Here is an 18,789-nt window from a genome sequence, read left to right on the forward strand (position 1 = left end):
ACTTGATATGTGACGGGACACCATCAAGGCTAAAAATACCCTGAAGCGGCGCATGGGTGGGGTCTTGTGCGGGCACACACACGAGCGCACAATAATAACAAAAAGGCAGCCACTGTTTTAGTCACACTACAGGTTCATAATTGACTTCCATGTTCACCTGTCACCGCCACAGCAATTTGCAAGTTGACGTACTGACGGCAGATTCCGACATTGCATCCACGCACAGCCAATCAGAAGGCGATGCGTCAGAGGCGCGCCTGTTTTTACGTCTCGCGACTGGCGCTCAACACGGATAACCGCATTTTCTTTATTCTGGCGGCTATTTTAACTCTGAGGGTGGCTGTTGTGCTAAAAAATACTCCCGTCATTGAATGATGGAAGCAATCCGGTTGCATCGCTTTCTGTGAGGCGGACTACAAGTCCGCCAAGGGGGTCAGTGTGGTCACGTGACAGTGTGGGCAGCTGACAGACACTCTTCGGTGTCCTCTGGCTGTTTGCTTTCACACACTTTATTGGGCCGTGTGTGCTCTTGAACTGTTTGTCAACCCTCTTACCAAAGGCGAGTCCTCATGGATATCCAGGGGCCCCGTGGGCAAACCTTCCTATTGCACCAGTCGGAGGGTGCAACGACCGCTGTCGACTTGCAGGAGTTGACAGTGGAGAATGTGGAGGCGGTGAGTTGCATTTATTTATTTTGTTTAAAAATCCGAGGATTGTACAGTACTCGCATTTAAAAAATGCTTCGATTTGATTGGAATGTATTGCGCATAAAAATTGTACCAAAATAAATGTTGGAAAACAAACTTTGCCAAAGGATGAAACACAAATGTGTTGTATTTAAAAGTTACAGATTCGTGAATTGTATTTAACTTGAATGTACTGTATTGGATTTTAAAAAAAAAGTTGTAAGGCACCTTCGTACAGTTTGAACATTTAATTCAGTTATTCTTTTGCGTGCCACTAGAGGGAGCCTGGGTACCACTACTTAGGTCCCATAAAGCAACCTGATTGGATCATTCGTTAACGCTCTGAATTTCAACTAACGACCTGTACAACTTTATCTATCCGAGTCTTTATACTGGTCTTTCAAAAATAGTTTTGTCATGGCATGTAAATAGAATGCCATAAGAGCTTAGTATTGACATCGAGGAAGATTGCATTCTTGCATGATGTGAAAATGTCGTGTAAGTACAGATTGCTTAACCTCCAGTTTAATCATTTCTTTCTCTTTTTTTGGGGTTGGTCGTAGAAAATAATTTTAAAAAAAATAAATGGAGAAAAAAAAGACTTTAATTCAGGACTATATACAAACATTTCATTATCAAACAAAAGCAGTTTAACATGACAGTGTAGGGAAATAAAGACCAGCAGACATTTTTGTAACATGATACCAACTATAAGCATTTGCTGCCCTAATAATAGCAACCACGGCATGCTTCGGATTCGTAACTATGGCAATGTTTTTTTGACCCCCTTGAATCAAGCGTTCCTCTAGGATGAATATTCATGCAATTTGATTCAAGTGTACCTGTGACCGACTCCCACTTGTCTTGCAGGCTCTCTCCCAGCTGTATTTTGAGCCAGACATGGAGCGTAAGCATGCCGCCCAGAAGTGGCTGACGCAGGCTCAGGCATCTGCCCAGGCGTGGCACTTCTGCTGGATCCTGCTAAGCCCTGACAAGGTCTGCTGATCAACTTCAAATTTGAGATAAGCTTGTTGCACACTCACAAGTCAAGACAGGGCACCTTTCTTGACAGCCCCCGTCCAAAATTTTGGGATGAAACTTCATTTGTTTTTGTTTTACGTGCTGTATACTGAAGACATTTCGGTGCCAGATCAATAGATGAAGATGCTACAAAAGTTGAGAAGTCCAGCTTTGATTTGATGGTATTGACATCTAAAAAATAAACATAAAAAATTGGGAGAGAGCACCTTGTGTTTAGAGACACCCACTTTTCAAATGAGTACCGGAACATGTGACGGATGGTGGCTAATTTCAGTTCTGTTGGCATCTAATTCCATTTGCTTGCAGCATAACAGCTAAATGCCGATGCACTATGTTTGCTTTCAACTCTGGCTTCTGCTAATTGACCCGAGGCGACTGACCTCAGAACCCTTCTGGATTTATATCCCATGAGCATTTCACAAGATGTTTTCGTATGGTTCCACAGCTCCCAGAAGTCCAGTTCTTTGGTGCCAGCACCCTCCACACCAAAATCTCCTCTCACTGGAGCGAACTGCCCGCAGACCAACATGAGCACCTGAGAGCGCAGCTCCTTTCTCACATTTTGCACTTCTCCTCCGGCCCGAAAATGGTGTTAACAAGACTATGTGTTGCACTGGCCGCGATGGCCCTTAACTTAATTCCCCATGTCTGGTCACACCCGGTTGCTGACATGGTGCAAGCCTTCCAACCTCAGAGCCCTGAAGATGCCAAGGAGACGCAGGACCCTCAGCTGCACTGTCTCGCACTGCTGGAGCTCCTGGTTGTACTTCCGGAGGAGTTCCAGAGCAGCCGGCTGGCGCAGAGCCGACGCGGACAGCTGAGGGCAGCTCTGGCTGGGGAATGGAGAGCCATATGTCCTCTCCTGCGACAGCTCCTCCAAAGCCAGGATTCGTCGAGTCAGGTGAAGGAGAAGGTGCTCCGTTGCTTGTTTAGCTGGTTGGGACTGGATGTGCAACTAGGGGAGACTCAGGAACTGGTGCAGGATTGTTTCACGACTTTATCCAACCCTGTGCTGTTTGACCCAGCCGTCGAGACGATTGTCAGCGCCATCTCGCAACCTGACTGCCAGAGGTAAACGCTGCAGGACACAGACCAATATATAGTCACTGTCATTTGACATGTGGTTTGTCACACAGTTGTGATGGAGCCTTATATATGTGTGTGTGCCTGTTTGTGTTTTGTTTGTGCGTTACCTTGAAAAAGTAACTTTACTGATTACTTGACTTTAAAAGAAAATGTGTTACTTTACTGCTCATGTAAAAAAGTGACTACACTCATTATGATTACAAGTTTTGGTATGAATTATATTGAACCCTTTCTGGGACAGCAGTTACGACAGTGGGCAGCTTTTCATATTATCGGGTTACAGGGTGCATGAAAGGGTTTACATGCTGACGACCCTTCTTCACATAAAGTTGACATTCGGTTCTGCCAGTACTTAATGGAAAGTGCATTTTTAACAGAGGTTTTTAAGAATACTGTAGTTTCTTTTTAGTTAACCCTCGTAGTGCACCGCTTGCGATAAATGTAAAATGATGTCTTTGAATCAAAGGCAAAGGCATTCAGAAAAATACGAGAGAGCTGAAACTTATGGAGGGGTTCTAAAATGGCCTAAATTTCATGACGTCACCGGGTGATAATTCTCAGGCATTGCAGCAATAATAAAAAAAACGTTTTGATACCTTAATCTTCACAATTTACATATTTTGCACCATAGAGACCTATTATAATTCTTATTTTTTAATGCATCGTAAACCTAATGTGTAAACATGCATTTCACGCGATTTTTACGTCAATCGCTTTGTTTTTGCTTGTACAGACGTATGCATGCCACATTGTTGGGTTGAGGTCATACCAATTGTGCAACTTTTAGGTGGCGCCTGAGGATCGCAAATGAGTTTGCCTTTTTGCAGGAGGCTTCAAACCAATGCTTTTTACATGAACACGTCCGGTCGGGATTGTTAGTAGGGCTTGGTTGGGACCTCCAGACACAATTTCTTTTTCCTTTTGCAAAAAATAAAGAATAAAAAATCCCAAAGAACTAATAAAAACTATATATGTATGGATAGCACAGTTGCCTCTGAACATTTTGAGTGTTTGAAAAAAAAAAAAGAATGTTTTTATAACACAAAATACATCATTACAAAAATTGCAAAATGCGTAACTTAAGGCCTTTTTAATTTGGAGCACACAAGGGTTAAACATAATTATTGATTCCTATACGATCAACGTGTGTGTTTGTTTATCCAGGTACGTCAGTGCTCTGATGAGTCTAATGCCTCAGGTGCTGGGTCTCCATGATCAGCTGAAGACAGCAGTTCAAGATGGGGACATGGAGACCTCACATGGGATCTGCCGTATTGCCGTCGCTATGGGAGAGACACATTCCAGGTGCACACGAAAAGCTACTTTGATTCCCAGTGCCTTATTTTGGTTGAAAGGCTCACATGGCGGTTGGCGTAAAAATGAGCACATCTTCATAATTGGCATAATCTTCTTGAAAGTCTTGTTTACCGTGCTTGGGAATTTGAAAGACCGTGTTATGCCTCGCTGGCCATTCTAGCGGATCGAGGATGTTTTGTTATTAACATGCCCCGGGTGAATTTGGACCAGCTAAAAGCAGGTCTAAGTTGTGACGCAGGTGGTCTAATGCAATTTGGGTGGATTTGATGGAGGGCAGGCAGACTGCGGATATGTCTGCGGGATGTCATTGTGTTTGATTCAACGTTATCTTAGCTTTTTTTTCTAGCACCTTAGGTTTGTGAGATATTTTGATTTGCCTGTGTCTGCATGGGTTTTCTCCAGGTGCTCCGGTTTCCTTCCACATTCCAAAAATGTGTGGCAGGTTAATGGAACGCTCCAAATTGTCCTTAGGTGATATTGTGACTGGTCGTGTGTGAATGGTCGTTTGTCTCTCTGTGCCCTGCGATTGGAGAGCAACCAGTTCAGGGTGTATCCCGCCTACTGCACAAAGACAACTGGAATAGGCTCGAGTATGCCGGCGACCCTCGTGAATATAAACAGATTAGAAAATGGATGGATGCATGAAAGTTTGACATATAAAAGTTTGCGCAATATGGATTTTAGCTTCCGCTGTAATTTTTAGCACGATATTTCGGGGGTTGGGGGGAGAAAAAACATCTATCCATTTTAATACCCCTAGAAACAAGTCATGTATGTTTATGACAGGGTGTTGCTGGAGCAGGTGGAGCACTGGCAGCAGTATCTTGCCTTGGTCAACATGATTCTGTCCTGTACTGGGATTCCTGGCCAGTACCCAATCAGCGAGACAACCAGCTCCCTCACACTCACTTTCTGGTACACTCTGCAGGTGGGGACCAAATGCAAATCCGCAAACCTCGTGCAGGAGTTGCATCGTTCTTACGTTTCTGTTCAGGATGACATCTTGTCTTTTGAGGAGGAGAAGCAGGCCATTTATCTGCACGTCTACCGGCCCGTGTATTTCCAGTTGGTGGATGTGTTACTACACAAATGCCACTACCCTTCCCAGGAAGAGTACACCTCCTGGAGTTGTGATGACAAGGAGCAGTTCAGAATCTACAGGTTAGACCCATGAAATGAACCATTTTTACATTTTGGTTGCCTCCTTCAGAGAGCTAGCAAAGCTAGCAATTTTTTTCTTTTGCATTTGCTGCTTGTATCTCCACAACTTCAGCATTTTCAAAGTTTGAAAAGTCTCTTCATTTCATGACAGAAAATATTAGTTTTCCTGTTGTTTTACCTCCTAGAGTGGATATCTCGGACACATTGATGTACGTCTACGAAATGTTGGGAGCCGAGCTGCTCAGTAACCTTTACGACCGCCTGGGCAGGCAGCTGATGGACCCCCAGCAGGCAGCACAATGGCAGGTAGTAGAACTACTTCAATTCATTCATGTCCAGATTCTAGATTTGAATGGTTCATAACTCGAGAGGCATGAAGTTAAAAAACTGCACACCCATCCCCCACACACACATCCACAATTGTTCCCTTCTCATTTTCTTTTGGTGTATTATTCTACATTCTCCTTTCAAGGAAACAGAGGCTTTGTTATTCGGCTTCCAGTCCATAGCCGAGACCATTGATGTGAACTACTCAGACGTCATCCCAGGTCTGATTGGGCTGATCCCCGGAATCAACGTCAGTAACGTCATGCTGGCTGACACAGTCATGTACACGATAGGTGTGTGGAATACCGCGCCTGTTATTCTGTAGTACAGTACACGGCAAAACCCGATGGGTTCGTTCAACTCTAATACGTTGATGAAACGATTGCAATTATTCATTGAAACGTTCATACAGTAAGTCAAACAATGTAAGTTATATGTACAGCAACTTAGATATCAAGGAACACAAGTGAACTGCATTTTACTTACTAACGACTACAGAAAATTAATATGAATAAAATGGTAAATGTACTGTAAAAAAACACAACTTGTATTTTGGGGGCTAAAACAGTTATTTAAGTTGCAACAACTTTGAAATATAAACAATTGTCATTTTTGGCAACAATGTTAGTTACCACAAGCTAACAAGTTTAGCACAAGCTAAAGCTAGCAAGTTGTTTGCGCCAAAAGCATTAGCTGAGTTGTTTTTACTTCTGTTTTTAAGGTTGGGAACAATAGTCAATAGACAATTAGTTTGGTCAAGTCTTGTTTATTTTTTGTAAAAAGCAAGGCAGCCAATTTTCATAACATCAAAACCTTTTGTTGACTCAGGCAACTTAAAATTTGAGTGAAGTTTGTTGCCTAGAAAATTTTGAGTTCATCCATTTTTTTTAACAGTGTGGCCTTTTCACTTTTACTCTTTACTCAGAGGTACCTAAAGTGTTTTTTATTCATTTTAGAGTCAGATACATTTTTGAGAATGAGCGTTTTACAGATTTAAATAACTGCTTTTTTTGAATGATGTACTGTTTTCCAGTGTATTATAAGCAGATTTTGTCATGTATTTTATCGGCTAATGATGCCAAGGATCCCTGGCGGAGTGGCTGGTGGACCACCCGGTGATGCTTGGGGGCATGTTACCCATGGTCCTCCAAGCTCTGGCGAGGCCCGAGCTGTCCGTGTCCAGTGTTTCGACTCTGAAGAGGATCTGCAGGGAGTGTCGACACGACCTCGGATCCTTCACTCAGGACATTCTCACCGTGTGCCAGGTTGTACACGTGACTTCAGATGGTTGAGGAAACTACATCGGTACAAATAATAATAATGTCTTACTCGATAGGATGTGCTGGTTAAAGGTCTCCATAAGGTGAGTGAGCATTGAGATAAAGGTCAGTGTGCCGCAAGTGAGGAAGCCATGTGTGATTGGATTTTCTGTATGTGCAGAGCAGCCAGTGCATGTGGCTCATGCAGGCTCTGGGCTTCCTGCTTTCCGCTCTTCCAGCCGAGGAGATCTTGGGAAAATTGCACTCGCTCATCAGTCCTCATATCCAGCAGATGGACAGTCTGGCCCAGCAAGCGGTAGGTGAAAAATAGAAAATGGTTAATTTCCCAAATAGCAGGCTTTGCGATTTGAAAATCGCTTTCGACTATATTGCAATGTCAGTGCTTTGTGTATGATTAATTGTTCAGCCCTCGATTAAACAAATGACCGTCAACTGCGAAATAGTAGTGTCACGACATCAGACTTGATGAATGTCTCTTCCTGTGCAGGCTGATCCTGCCCATAAACAGTCTATCATTCACATCCTGGGAATGTTGTCCAGCCTCTTCTCCTCTCTGGACTTCAATAGATATGCAGACGGCTTCGAGGGAGCGGTCCACGCGGCACCGCCTCACCCTCAAACCACACGCAACCCAGTAAAAATCGTCTTATGAGTACTTTGAGAAAAATGAGGGATACCATTTAATCACAACAAAAAGGCACAGTTAAAAGCACAAAGAAGTGCCTAAAGATAAGTGCACCCTCAAATTTTCAATTACATTGGAAAAACAAACAAAAACATTTTTTCAATCATCATTTAAATTAATTACCGGTAAGCATTATTTATTTTCCAAAGTCTTTAAGAGCCGCCACAGCTGAAAGGATGAAAAAGTGATTCATGCAAATGATAACTGCAATGGGCAGCTGTCATTATCAAGAATATATATTTTTAAAATTTTCAAATGTCTGTGCACATATTCCAAGCTATTTCTCTTGTTTTTAGGTTGTGGTGGTACTAGAGCAAGTTTACCCATTGATCCAGAACATCCTCAGCAAATGGCTTGAGGACACTGAGGTGGTGGAGGTAAGAAGGTGTAGAAATGTTAACCTTCACAATAATAGGTACACCTGCAATCTAATGGGATCCAATAGAAAAAAAGAAACTCTTCTTTAACCCTTTCTGTAACCTGATAACATGATAAGATGGCCGCTCTAGTGACCGCTGTCCTTGAATTTATTCATGATCTATTTTTAAAAATTAATTGGCCGATGAATTGGTGTTGGTTTTGTGAGAATTTAAGCCAGCGGCAGATACCTCCCATTTCCACTCACTAAGCCAGCTTAACTTGACTACGGTACATTGATTTCTACATGGCGCTTTTACTTGATTTTCTGTCCCTTCGGTGAAAATATCACCGTTCATGGGATACTGTTTTAGCAGGAAGTCTGGAAGATGAGCATGCACATTGTATCATTAAGAATATGATTGTATACATACACTCTGAATGCAAACAGTAATGTTTTGTTCTTTGAGAGGCTCTCATTATCCAAACCTAAAACACACAACAGAGATTGTCAGTCACAGTTTATTTGTTTGTTTATTGAACATAAAACATATACAGTAATAATTAGACAGAAAATAAGGTAGATAAAAAAGTAAAAAGAAAGAAATCAGTCTTCATTCAACACAGTTATTATGTTCAAGGGAGTAGGATGAAGTAAAAAAACGTATCTAGTCCTACCCCGTTATGTGTTTATATCTACTAAATCATTTTTATATCAATCAGAAAAGAAAAAGTAATAAGTCTCCATTAAGGCTCATACTTTACCCTTAACCGTGATATTTTCACAACTTTTGGTTTGTATCGGGATTATATACATCCTCACCCTGGCACTCTTGTGTCAATTTTCTCTTGTATTCATAATGGATATTGCAATACCTTTCTCTATTTATCAACTTAGTTCTGATTTATCATTATATTTAATGTTTAGAATTTATCATTTTAACTCTGATTGGTGTAGGTTGTTTGTACTATTTTTTTGAATTTGTTTTTGAACTCAGCAAGCGATTTACTCATTTTTAGGTCCGTTTCGAGATTATTCCACAGATTAACACCTTTGCTAGATACACTTCTTTGCTTGATGTTTGTTCTTGTTTTGAGTTTTTTGAATAAGTTGGTACCTCTTAATTCATAGTTGCTTTCTCGAATTTCGAAAAACTTCTGAATGTTTTGGCAGAGCAGGTTATTGTGTGCTTTGTACATTAATTGGGCGATTTTAAAGTGAACCAGGTCATAAAATGTCATCGTACTTAATTTGATAAATAGTGGATTTGTGGGTTCCGTATATTTTGATCTATTAATAATTCGAATTGCTTTTTTTGTAGTTTGAGAATAGGGAGTGTGTTTGTTTTGCAGGCATTTCCCCATATTTCCACACAGTAGGTCATATATGGTAATAATAATGAAGTGTATAATGTGTACAAAGATCTCTTATTTAGCACTTCCTTGGTTTTGTAGAGGATCCCTACGGTCTTGGCTATTTTTCTTTTTACGTTATCGATATGTGGTTTCCAACATAGTTTTGAGTCTATTACTAATCCGAGAAACTTGGTTTCATACGCTCTTTCTATTTCAATTGAGTTTACCATAATTTTAGCTTGGTGTTTGATTGGTCTTGTGCCAAAAACAATTAACTTCGATTATTTCAGTGGCAACGTAAAATGGCTGCCCTCTGGCTTCATCCGTGAGGGTCCTTTTTGATAGTCCAATAAGTCTACACTTGCATGATTTATTATATTTAGTGCTTCCCCTTTCCCCCTCCGCAGGCAGTGTGTGGAGTATTTGATAAGACCCTTCGAACTCTCCTCCGGGATTTCGGGCCCTTGGTCGCTCGGTTGAGTGAGACGCTCGGTCAAATTTATAGCACCTTCCCGCAAGCCTCAGCACTTGACCTGGCGTCTCAGGTATACGCCTTGATTGAATCAAAGGAAATGGCGGCAAGACTCCCAACGGCTTCTGTTCTCCCTTAGATGGTTCACGTCTTTGCTGGAGAGGAATGCCACATCTCCTCCATTAAGAACATGTTGAAAGTTCTGACGTCTTCCACGGTGACAATATTTCAACAAGGTATTATTTATTTATTTATTTTCAAACAACTGACTTTCCTTTTGATCACAATTGTGATTTTGTAGGCATCAGGGATCATCCTGATGTTGCAGAGTCCTTCATGCACCTTCATGCTCAGGTTGGCTTGGAAACTTTGGAAAGGGGCTGAGGTTTTCTGCATCACTTTGAAAGTTTTAACTCAAAACATCTGCGGATAGGTTCTTAAAAGAAAACCCGATTTGTACCTGGAATGTGATCATCGGGATATGAATGCGCTATTTTACTGCGGTGAGTATTTTGTTTATGGGTCACAGTCACATTCACACTTCATTATTTTCAGCTAAGAATATCAACACGTCAAAGCCATTTTGACCTTGAATATATATTTCAAGACTAAACTCTTTTGCTTTGTCATGCTCAGGAATTCTGTCACTTAAATTTCCTGAAACCTCCACAGTAAAAGCTGCCAGCTTCTTCTTTGTAAGTTGAAGTTAGCCCGAAATAACGCACTGTTGGATGTTCCGTGAAACTCCCGAAGTCAAATTATCAGGTGATCAAGATCTAATTTTTTTAAATCAACTTCACTGTACGGTCTTTTAGTAATTTCAGAAAGCTACATTTAGTTTCTTTCCTTTTCTTTAAAATGCCTTTATATCTTTTTTTTTTGGTCAATGTGTCTACTTATTGTCGATGTACGTTTTAAAAAAAAAAACTTTTTTAGGAAGCTATTTTTGTTCTTTTTGCTTTGCCCGAGTAGCATTTTAACCGTACGTAATGAATTTGGCTATGGTCTGGACTCTGGAAAGAAAATCCTTGGCACAAGTCTGCCACAAGATGGCAGCCAAGAACTCATTTTATCACTCTGATCTGACCCCCCCCCCCACCTCCCCCCACACACACACAAAAAAGCACTGGGCTCATTTTTTTCAGGAAATAATGGCAATTAACTCAAATGTGGAGTTTTTCATTGCATTTTCCACAAAACAGCATTTACGCTTCACCTGGTAGTTTTTATGCATTTGACTTCGGTGGTTCCACTGTGTCTTATTTGGAAGAAACCCGCTTTTCCATGCGTCTAATTTTTGTCCTTTGGCAACAGACCGAATTATTGTCCCGATGTCAAGACGTGTCATGTCTTGTTGAGGTGCTGCAGAGGGACGGAAAGCTCCTTACAGAGACCATCCTACAGGTCAGTCTGATACACGCTGACTTATTTTCCCTCGGGGGGGAATCTAACAATTGTGAACAGCGTCAACATCTCATTTCTTTTTGCAAATCCAACTCACCTCTTTTGCCCATCTGCGTGGCTCTCACAGGCAGTTGGCGGTGGATCTCCTCGAAGTCTGATGGATCATTTCGCCGAGGTGTTGCTTAGTCTGAGCAGACACTGTCCGGTTCTGCTGTCCCAGTGGCTCCAAGAACTTCTGCAGTCACCAGGATTCCCCTCCGCACAAATCTCCGCGGAGCAGAAACACAACTTTACGGAGCAGCTTCTCAGGTAAATCAGTTAATAGCACACAATTGCACATCCAAAAATGCGTTGATTGAACAGCTCCAGGCCATGTCTTCGGTAAATGTCGCTCATGGCTCAAAGTGAGATTTAACAGATGAATTTACAAAAGCAAAATTCTCCTTTCCCCAAGGGAGCAAAGCAACAAACGTCGTGTAAAGGAGATGGTGAAGGAATTCTCTCTGCTTTGCCGAGGCCTTCAGGGGTCTGGACACTGCCTTTACTAGGCCCCACGGAAGGGATGGACTATCCACCAAGAAAGGAAAATTCAAACACTTGGACTTAACGGTGGACATTTGGAAGCGTGGGATGTACTCATGACCGTAAACAGCAAAATAATACGTGAACTGCTCAGTTGTCATTGTTCATGAAGTGTGTGAGATTGTGTGCTGTTTATTGTTTTGCTGATCCCTTGAATATTGGCATATTACACTGTGGTACATTTTGAAAAGAAATAATGTGTTGAGTGAAATTTTTATGCTGATTCCAAAATTGTAGTCAGTTTTTTTTTCTGGCGCATCATTTTCCCTTGGCACAGGGTTCCCACAGGTTCTTAAAGTTAACAAAAAAACACACACAAAAAAGTTATACATTTCTGTTCTTAATTGTCCTTAATTTTCAGGGAAAGCTTGTGAACTCAATAAAAATCCTTAAAAATTAAACTGTGGTGTTCATTTCATTTGTGTATGTCATTTTCCCCACCCTTCCAATTAATAGTTTTGTTGGAAAAAGTGCCTTATCCTCAAACCCCGCTGTCGGGCTACATGCCTTCCTGGTTTCCGCTCTGCTTTTTCCGCCATCTCCGATCAGTTCCAATGATGATCAAATGATCACTTCGGTTCATTTCAAGCATACATTGTATGACATTGTATAGTAAGAGGTTTTGGGCTGAAAATTGACCATGTATAGTCAGGCATTTTTAGCTGAAAAAAACGACCATGTATATAGTTAGGCGTTTTTAGCCGAAAAAAAGACGACCATGTATAGAAAGGAGTTTTGGGCCGAAAAAAACAATCATGTAGAGTGAGGCGTTTTTAGCCCAAAAAAGAAGACCATGTATAGAAAGGCATTTTTTTCAACAAAAAAAAAACGACCATGGTGTAAGTAAGGTGTTTTAGGCTGATAAAAATGACCATGTATAGGAAGGCGTTTTTAGCCGGAAAAAAAACGACCATTGATAGTTGGGCGTTTGAACCCCAAAAAACGACCATGTATAGTAAGGCGTTTTTAGACGGAAAAAAATGACCATGTGTAGTAAGGTGTTTTGAGTAGAAATAAACAACCATGTCTAGTAAGGCGTTTTTAGCCGAAAAAAACGACCATGTATATAGTAAGGCATTTTTAGCCCCCAAAAAACGACCATGTATAGTAAGGCGTTTTTGGCCGAAAAAAGACCGACCATGTATAGTAAGGAATTTGTAGCGTCAAAAACGACCATGTATAGTAAGGCATTTTTGGCCGAAAAAAACGACCATGTATAGTGAGACATTATTATCCCCCAAAAAATGACCATGTAAAGCATTTTTAGCCCCCCCCCCCCAAAAAATGACCCTGTTTAGTTAGGCGTTTTTAGCCAGAAAAAAAACGACCATGCATAGGAAGGAGCTTTGGGCAAAAAAACAACAACCATGTATAGTAAGGCGTTTTTTTCTGAAAAAAAACGACCATGTATAGGAAGCCGTTTTGGGCCGAAAAAAACGACCATGTATCGTAAGGCGTTTTGGGCTGAAAAAAACGACCATGTATAGTAAGGACTGTTTAGCGTCAAAAACGACCATGTATAGTGAGGCATTTTTAGGCGAAAAAAACCGACCATATAAACTAAGGCGTTTTTAGACGAAAAAAAAATGACCATGTGTAGTAAGGTGTTTTGAGTAGAAATAAACAACCATGTCTAGTAAGGCGTTTTTAGACGAAAAAAACGACGATGTCTAGTAAGGCGTTTTTAGACGAAAAAAACGACGATGTATAGTAAGGCGTTTTCAGCCCCCAAAAAACGACCATGTATAGTAAGGCGTTTTCAGCCCCCAAAAAAACGACCATGTATAGTTAGGCGTTTTTAGCCCCAAAAAAATGACCACGTATAGTAAGGCATTTTTAGCCCCCAAAAAACAACCATGTATTGTAAGGTTTTTTTTAGTTAAAACGCCTTACTACCATGGTCGTTTTTTTCCGGCTAAAAAGGCCTTACTAAACACGGTCGTTTTTTTCCGGCTAAAAACGCCTTACTAAACAAGGTCGGGTTTTTTTCGGCTAAAAACGCCTTCCTAAACATGGTCGTTTTTTTCCGGCTAAAAACGCCTTTCTATACATGGTCGTTTTTTTTGGCTAAAAACGGCTTACTATACATGGTCATTTTTTTTCCGGCTAAAACCGCCTTACTATACATGGTCGTTTTTTGGGGGCTAAAAGCGCCTTACTATACGTGGTCGTTTTTTTTTCGGCTAAAACCGCCGTAGTATACATGGTCGTTTTTTTGGGCTAAAAACGCCTTACTATACATTTTGGGCCGTTTTTTTGGGCTAAAAACGACTCATCGTTCACTTCAAATAGCCAAAATCCTGAGGCCTGCTCCTGAATTAAATTTTTGCAACATTTGTTTATAATTGTCTGTATATGTTGTTGTTTGTGTTATTATCATATGCAATTGAATAAGTAGAAGATTTTGTATCATAAAACAAAGCCAACAAAAATCATGATTAAGAAGTTAACTTTTAATTGTGTGTGTGGTACATCACCGATGGGGAGTGGGGGGGCACGAAGGGGAAGTTTCTGAGTGCACACTGTTGTGAAACAAACAAACAAACACACAAACAACAAATAGTGGCGGTGGCAAAGTGCTGCAGGTCCACCATTTTGTGGGAAGTGCTTCTCTATCGGATTCGTGTGAAAAGGTTCAGCACAGACTTCGACTCCTGACGACAACACGCACACACACAAGAAGAGCATGTGATTAGATATTCCGTGACAAGCTGATCACATGACCTGACAAGGAGCGACCTTGGTGCAGCGCGTTTTGCTGAAGATGTTCCAAAAGCGAAGCGTCTCATCGCCCGCACCCGTGACGATGGCCTCGCCGTCAGGGGACACGGCCTGAGAAAGAAAAAGAAAAATGACATTGTTTATTGCGTGGGAAGATGATGATGTCATCCAATGTAACTGAAGATGAGGACGTACCAGGTACAGTACTCTGTACGAGTGTCCCGTCAGCTTGGCCACCTGTGTCAGCGACGGGTACTTCCATACTAAGATCTGGTTCTGAGAGTAGCCATGAGTGCTCACCTAAGACCAAAGAGTGGACAAAGATTTTTTTTTTGAGGGATCGGGGGGGAGAAAAACAAAAATCTGCTTTTTAAGGGTGTGAATGTGCATGCATGTTGCTCACCAGTTCATTGGCGTGCTTGGACCACGCCAGGTTGCACACCTGGGAGCCGGTGTCTGTGCTCTGCAGCGCCTGACCCGTCAGCGTGTTCCAGAAGCGCAGACAGCGGTCGGCGGTGCCGCCTCCGGATGCCAGCAGCCCGTGCTGGTGTGGGGACCAGGCGATGGCTTTCACTGCAGCCAGGTGATTGCTGTACTGCTGTACCGGGAGCAGGCTGGAGCAGTTCCACACCAGTAACTGATAGCGCGGATATGAAAGTCCGTGGGAGAGTCGACACTCCAGTGACTGAATTCAGATTCGTTTACCTTGTTGTCATTGCCACCGGAGGCGAGATGTTGATGGTCAGGGGACCATTTGAGACCGCACACTTCCTGTCTGTGTCCCTGCAACCTCCTCTCGGCAGACGGCGGCGTTCTGATGTCCCGTTGCAGAATGACTCTGTCACGACTTCCCGATGACAGCTGCTCCCCATTCCACGCTAGGGCACCTTGAACACGAAGAGTGTCAAAAGCCGTCACGGGGCAATAAGGTAGGAAGGGGTTCCTAACCTGCGGTGGGGACACAACTCACCCACACGAGCTGAGTGGCCCTCCAGAATGGTAAGCTTTCGCCCACCTGCTGCGTCCCAGATCTGTACATAACCTTTGTGGGTCCCAACGGCAACCAGGCTCCCCTTCAAGAGAATGATGCAAAGTCAAATATGTCATCAACTGATGTATGGTTGTGTTGAATAAAATGATGACATCTAATTGATCATCATTATCAGCGATCCGATTTAAGGCCTAAACCTAAATGGCTAAACGTAGCAGTGTTATTCTTTATAGACACAATGGATGCATGGTTTCATATGGCTCACCCTCTCATTCCAGCATACTGAAGTTACGGAATCGCCATCCACCGAAAGATCGCACAACCGTGTCACCTGGTATCACATACAAGACAGTCAGCACAAGATCCGACATTAACTCATTCAGTACCAGCCAATTCTACACCAAGTCTGAAAAGACGTTTAAAAACGTCTTTGGGAGTGAATGAGTTAACAGTGGGCCGGTAACCCGGGGCGACAACAGGACTGTTGATTTGAGTTCATTGATGCTGGCCCAAGTGGGCCACTAGGAAGAATGTCATATTGCTGCCGTTGGATCAAAACCTCCAATTTGGGAAATGTACATTTGGGAAGACCAGATCTGTTTGAAAGACTGAGTTGAGGCTCAATGTCCCACAATTTAGGACAGTCACGACTGGGGATGACAAATGATATGACCTGGCTGGTACAGGCACTCCACAAGTAGACGCAAGCTCCCAGACCGACACTGAGCGAGTTGCCCGCCGACCAGTCGACCAGGTTGAGGTAGAAGTCATCCTGCAGCTCCGGGGCGTCCAGCACCTTGAAGGGGATCTTTGAGATCTTACGGGCCGGTTTACGAGGTGAGCGGAGCAGCTTGTGACTAGAGAAGCGTAGAGGGTTGGGGGGTGGGGGGTTAAGGGTTTTTGTGGCGCACAGAAGCGTCATTTCATCGAGGGAGACATCGCTTACCTCTTGTTAGTAAGTGGAGAAAGAGAGTAAGGTGAGACTTCGTTATCGCTATCAAAAGGCACTCTCTTAGTGTGGATGGTGAACTGTGGTTAGATAAGACACAGAATCATTTCAGTGGCTCATGAAACGAAAGATCACAACATGTCAAGTGTCGCGCCTCGTACTTGAAAGAGGCCGCCTGTGCCGTGAGAGTTGACTGCGTGTCTCCTTTTGTCTGCGTAAAAGTCTGACACAGACTCGATGCCCGCACCCAGCAACTCATTTCTCAACAGGGCGGCATACGTCACCGTTTCTGTCGGCGGTGATATAAAATACTTGAGAGACATAACCAAAGACGCAGGTTACATTAACAGCCACCAAAGAGGATTCCGTACCTTTGCCTGAATCTGAACTGGCATCTTTTGCTTTATGGTTCTGGCCGGGGGAGCGACAGTTTTCCTGGGCAGAGAAGGAAGACGGACGTCAGTCAAGCGTCTGATCAATTCAGTGTGCGACTTTGAGGCTCACATTGGCGTCGTGGAAGTTGATGCTCCAGTTGCTTCCAGCGCGGGTGGGGATGAAGCGGTCCCCTGACTTCACACTCGAGGGGCTGCAGGTAACACTTCCGCACTGGGGAGAGGTGAACCATACAGAAAAAGTACTTTATTTCCTTAAAAATATGGAGAAATATAACCCGAACCAGAAACACACTTAATTTAGTCCATTCATTTAGTCAAGTCTTGCCTAAAAAAAAAAAAAAAAAAAAAAAAATACACTGCCATCACATACTGTACAATTCAGGGGTGTCAAACTGATTTCACATTGTAAGCCAAATACGAACTCAGTAGATGTCAAGTGCGCTGGACCATTAACAACTCTGCTATAAATAACCAAAATATCATGTCTTTCCTTTTTTTTTTGCTATAAAGAAGCATTGGCCCATTGATACCGTCTGCTGCGTCGGGTCTGTCTCAGTAACGGACTGAGACTGCAGTTTTCTTCTCTAATCAAAATAATGTCGTCTTCTACTCTGATCAAAACAAGGTGCCCTCAACCAGATAATCCACAAATTGCATTTTATTAAAAATATTGATTCTGTGTCTTTTTCACTTTTACATTTACGGCCCGATCGAGCCTCCTTGGGGGCCTGTTCCGGCCCGCTGGCCGTATGTTAAGACCACTACAGTACATAACAATAATCAGCTTTGGCTGTCACTGTCAGAGAGCAATTCGTTTGACAATACTGCATTTGGCGATCGTGGGGGAAAATAATTACGATTACTGTACCGTGATATTGAAATCACGATGTATGTATTGAAATGTTGCTTTCGCGTCCGGATCTCACCCTTATCAGCCGGGCCTCGGCGGGCAAGTTCTGGACGTTGATTTGCCTCAGAAGACGCCTCTCGTACTCTTGGTCCATGTCAAGTGGACTGACGGACGGGCACCGAGGCCTCCCTCTGCTGCCCTCACCTCCTCGGTTTAAACCGTCGCTGCTTCCCGGTGTGGGAATCCACGCGGAACCCCCATCTGGAAAAAAAAAGAAGAAAAACCCCGTTGCGACGGTCAAAGCGTTTTAGCAGGTAGACGTCGTCATAGAATATGACTTCGGGTCGAAAGATACAATAAATCATACAATCGTAGTGCACTAGTGGCAGCCTTGTTGTTCACTGATAAAATGAAGTATCGCGTAATTCGGAGCCTCTTACCCCACTTACAATGCACTCAGGCCACGGGATTCCCTCGCATGTTGGGTAATCGTCGCTGTCGCCGAACGCAAGCGCTAGGAGTCCGTCCAAAAGCAGTCACACTGCTGGTGTTTACGTTCGCAACAAAAAATGGCGACGGAATCAGCTGGAAGCCAACATTATTTGGCTGACTTCAAGCGACTCGGTAGCGACGCCTATTAGCGTAGCGGGCTTCTGCAACTCGCCAACGTCGAGTCAGGAGGGTGATTGTCGCTTATGGCCACAAAGTGGCACTGCTGCCCTAACATTCAGAACATAATGGCTCATTATGCTCCTGTACAGTTCGGCACCCCTGGATTTTCAATTGGGCACTTTTTTCAATTAAAAATAAGACATTATACTATTCGATACCGCTTATCCAGATTAGGGTCGCGGGTGCATATCCCATCTGATTCCGGACGAAAAGCGTGCTGCCCTATCATTCGCAGGGAACAAATGGAGACGAACGATACCATACAACACCGATATTCACACCGTCCCTGAGTGGGTACCGATACCACGCTGCCCGCACACCATCTGCGACGCTTGATATCTTTTAATTAAAGACCGTCTGTATCAAAATGGTGGCACACGTAAAATACAGCTATAAATCTATTTATACAGTTTTTCGAATAGATAAATAAAACAGCCATCTCTCTCTCTCTCTGTAG

At 42.9% G+C, this 18,789-nt stretch overlaps 3 protein-coding genes and 1 long non-coding RNA gene across 8 annotated transcripts in view; 2 read left to right on the plus strand and 2 right to left on the minus strand.

The window, feature by feature from the left end:
• Positions 1–18,789, plus strand: part of LOC127616210 (KN motif and ankyrin repeat domain-containing protein 4-like) — a 198,426-nt gene that overhangs the window by 100,270 nt on the left and 79,367 nt on the right. The window lies entirely within an intron of this gene.
• On the plus strand, positions 205–12,155 carry LOC127616208 (importin-13-like). Of its 4 annotated transcripts, XM_052087669.1 has the most exons (23): positions 207–432; positions 560–674; positions 1,557–1,682; positions 2,173–2,798; positions 3,978–4,118; positions 4,917–5,058; positions 5,125–5,291; positions 5,477–5,597; positions 5,764–5,911; positions 6,702–6,883; positions 6,955–6,981; positions 7,059–7,193; positions 7,386–7,532; positions 7,880–7,960; positions 9,704–9,841; positions 9,908–10,004; positions 10,070–10,122; positions 10,202–10,271; positions 10,405–10,463; positions 11,083–11,172; positions 11,300–11,481; positions 11,627–11,994; positions 12,122–12,155. In XM_052087669.1, exons 2-22 carry the CDS (start codon positions 570–572, stop codon positions 11,718–11,720), a joined length of 2,931 nt encoding a protein of 976 aa, XP_051943629.1. In that variant the 5' UTR covers positions 207–432; positions 560–569; the 3' UTR covers positions 11,721–11,994; positions 12,122–12,155. The 4 variants fall into 4 exon arrangements, with proteins under 4 accessions (XP_051943631.1, XP_051943630.1, XP_051943629.1 ...); XM_052087668.1 differs by having other exon boundaries at positions 207–674; XM_052087671.1 differs by lacking the exons at positions 11,300–11,481; positions 11,627–11,994; positions 12,122–12,155 and having other exon boundaries at positions 205–674; positions 9,908–9,985.
• On the minus strand, positions 6,500–11,408 carry LOC127616235 (uncharacterized). Its single transcript, XR_007967062.1, has 2 exons — positions 11,270–11,408; positions 6,500–7,178 (listed from the first exon to the last, which is right to left on the minus strand). It is a non-coding gene; the product is annotated as an uncharacterized LOC127616235 (long non-coding RNA).
• On the minus strand, positions 14,187–18,286 carry fzr1b (fizzy/cell division cycle 20 related 1b). 2 transcript variants are annotated; one of them, XM_052087683.1, is made up of 14 exons: positions 18,110–18,286; positions 17,737–17,921; positions 16,920–17,021; positions 16,787–16,850; positions 16,577–16,704; positions 16,413–16,495; positions 16,140–16,323; positions 15,732–15,797; positions 15,446–15,548; positions 15,181–15,362; positions 14,879–15,112; positions 14,671–14,775; positions 14,494–14,586; positions 14,187–14,408 (listed from the first exon to the last, which is right to left on the minus strand). In XM_052087683.1, the coding sequence occupies exons 2-14, from the start codon at positions 17,812–17,814 to the stop codon at positions 14,367–14,369; spliced, it is 1,464 nt and encodes a 487-aa protein (XP_051943643.1). In that variant the 5' UTR covers positions 17,815–17,921; positions 18,110–18,286; the 3' UTR covers positions 14,187–14,366. The 2 variants fall into 2 exon arrangements, with proteins under 2 accessions (XP_051943643.1, XP_051943644.1); XM_052087684.1 differs by having other exon boundaries at positions 18,101–18,270.

Source organism: Hippocampus zosterae, chromosome 15 (genome assembly GCF_025434085.1).
Source record: "Hippocampus zosterae strain Florida chromosome 15, ASM2543408v3, whole genome shotgun sequence".
Lineage (NCBI taxonomy): Eukaryota > Metazoa > Chordata > Actinopteri > Syngnathiformes > Syngnathidae > Hippocampus > Hippocampus zosterae.

What these genes read in the sequence shown, in the direction of transcription:
- LOC127616208 (XM_052087668.1), top strand. Translation starts at nt 570, where the DNA reads ATGGATATCCAGGGGCCCCGTGGGCAAACCTTCCTATTGCACCAGTCG. An exon ending in CAGTGGAGAATGTGGAGGCG is followed by an intron (nt 675 to 1,556) that starts GTGAGTTGCATT and finishes CTTGTCTTGCAG; the next exon opens with GCTCTCTCCCAGCTGTATTT. An exon ending in GAATGCGCTATTTTACTGCG is followed by an intron (nt 10,272 to 10,404) that starts GTGAGTATTTTG and finishes TGTCATGCTCAG; the next exon opens with GAATTCTGTCACTTAAATTT.
- fzr1b (XM_052087683.1), bottom strand. Translation starts at nt 17,814, where the DNA reads ATGGACCAAGAGTACGAGAGGCGTCTTCTGAGGCAAATCAACGTCCAG. An exon ending in CCGGTGGCAATGACAACAAG is followed by an intron (nt 15,113 to 15,180) that starts GTAAACGAATCT and finishes CCGCGCTATCAG; the next exon opens with TTACTGGTGTGGAACTGCTC. An exon ending in GCAAAACGCGCTGCACCAAG is followed by an intron (nt 14,409 to 14,493) that starts GTCGCTCCTTGT and finishes TGTTGTCGTCAG; the next exon opens with GAGTCGAAGTCTGTGCTGAA.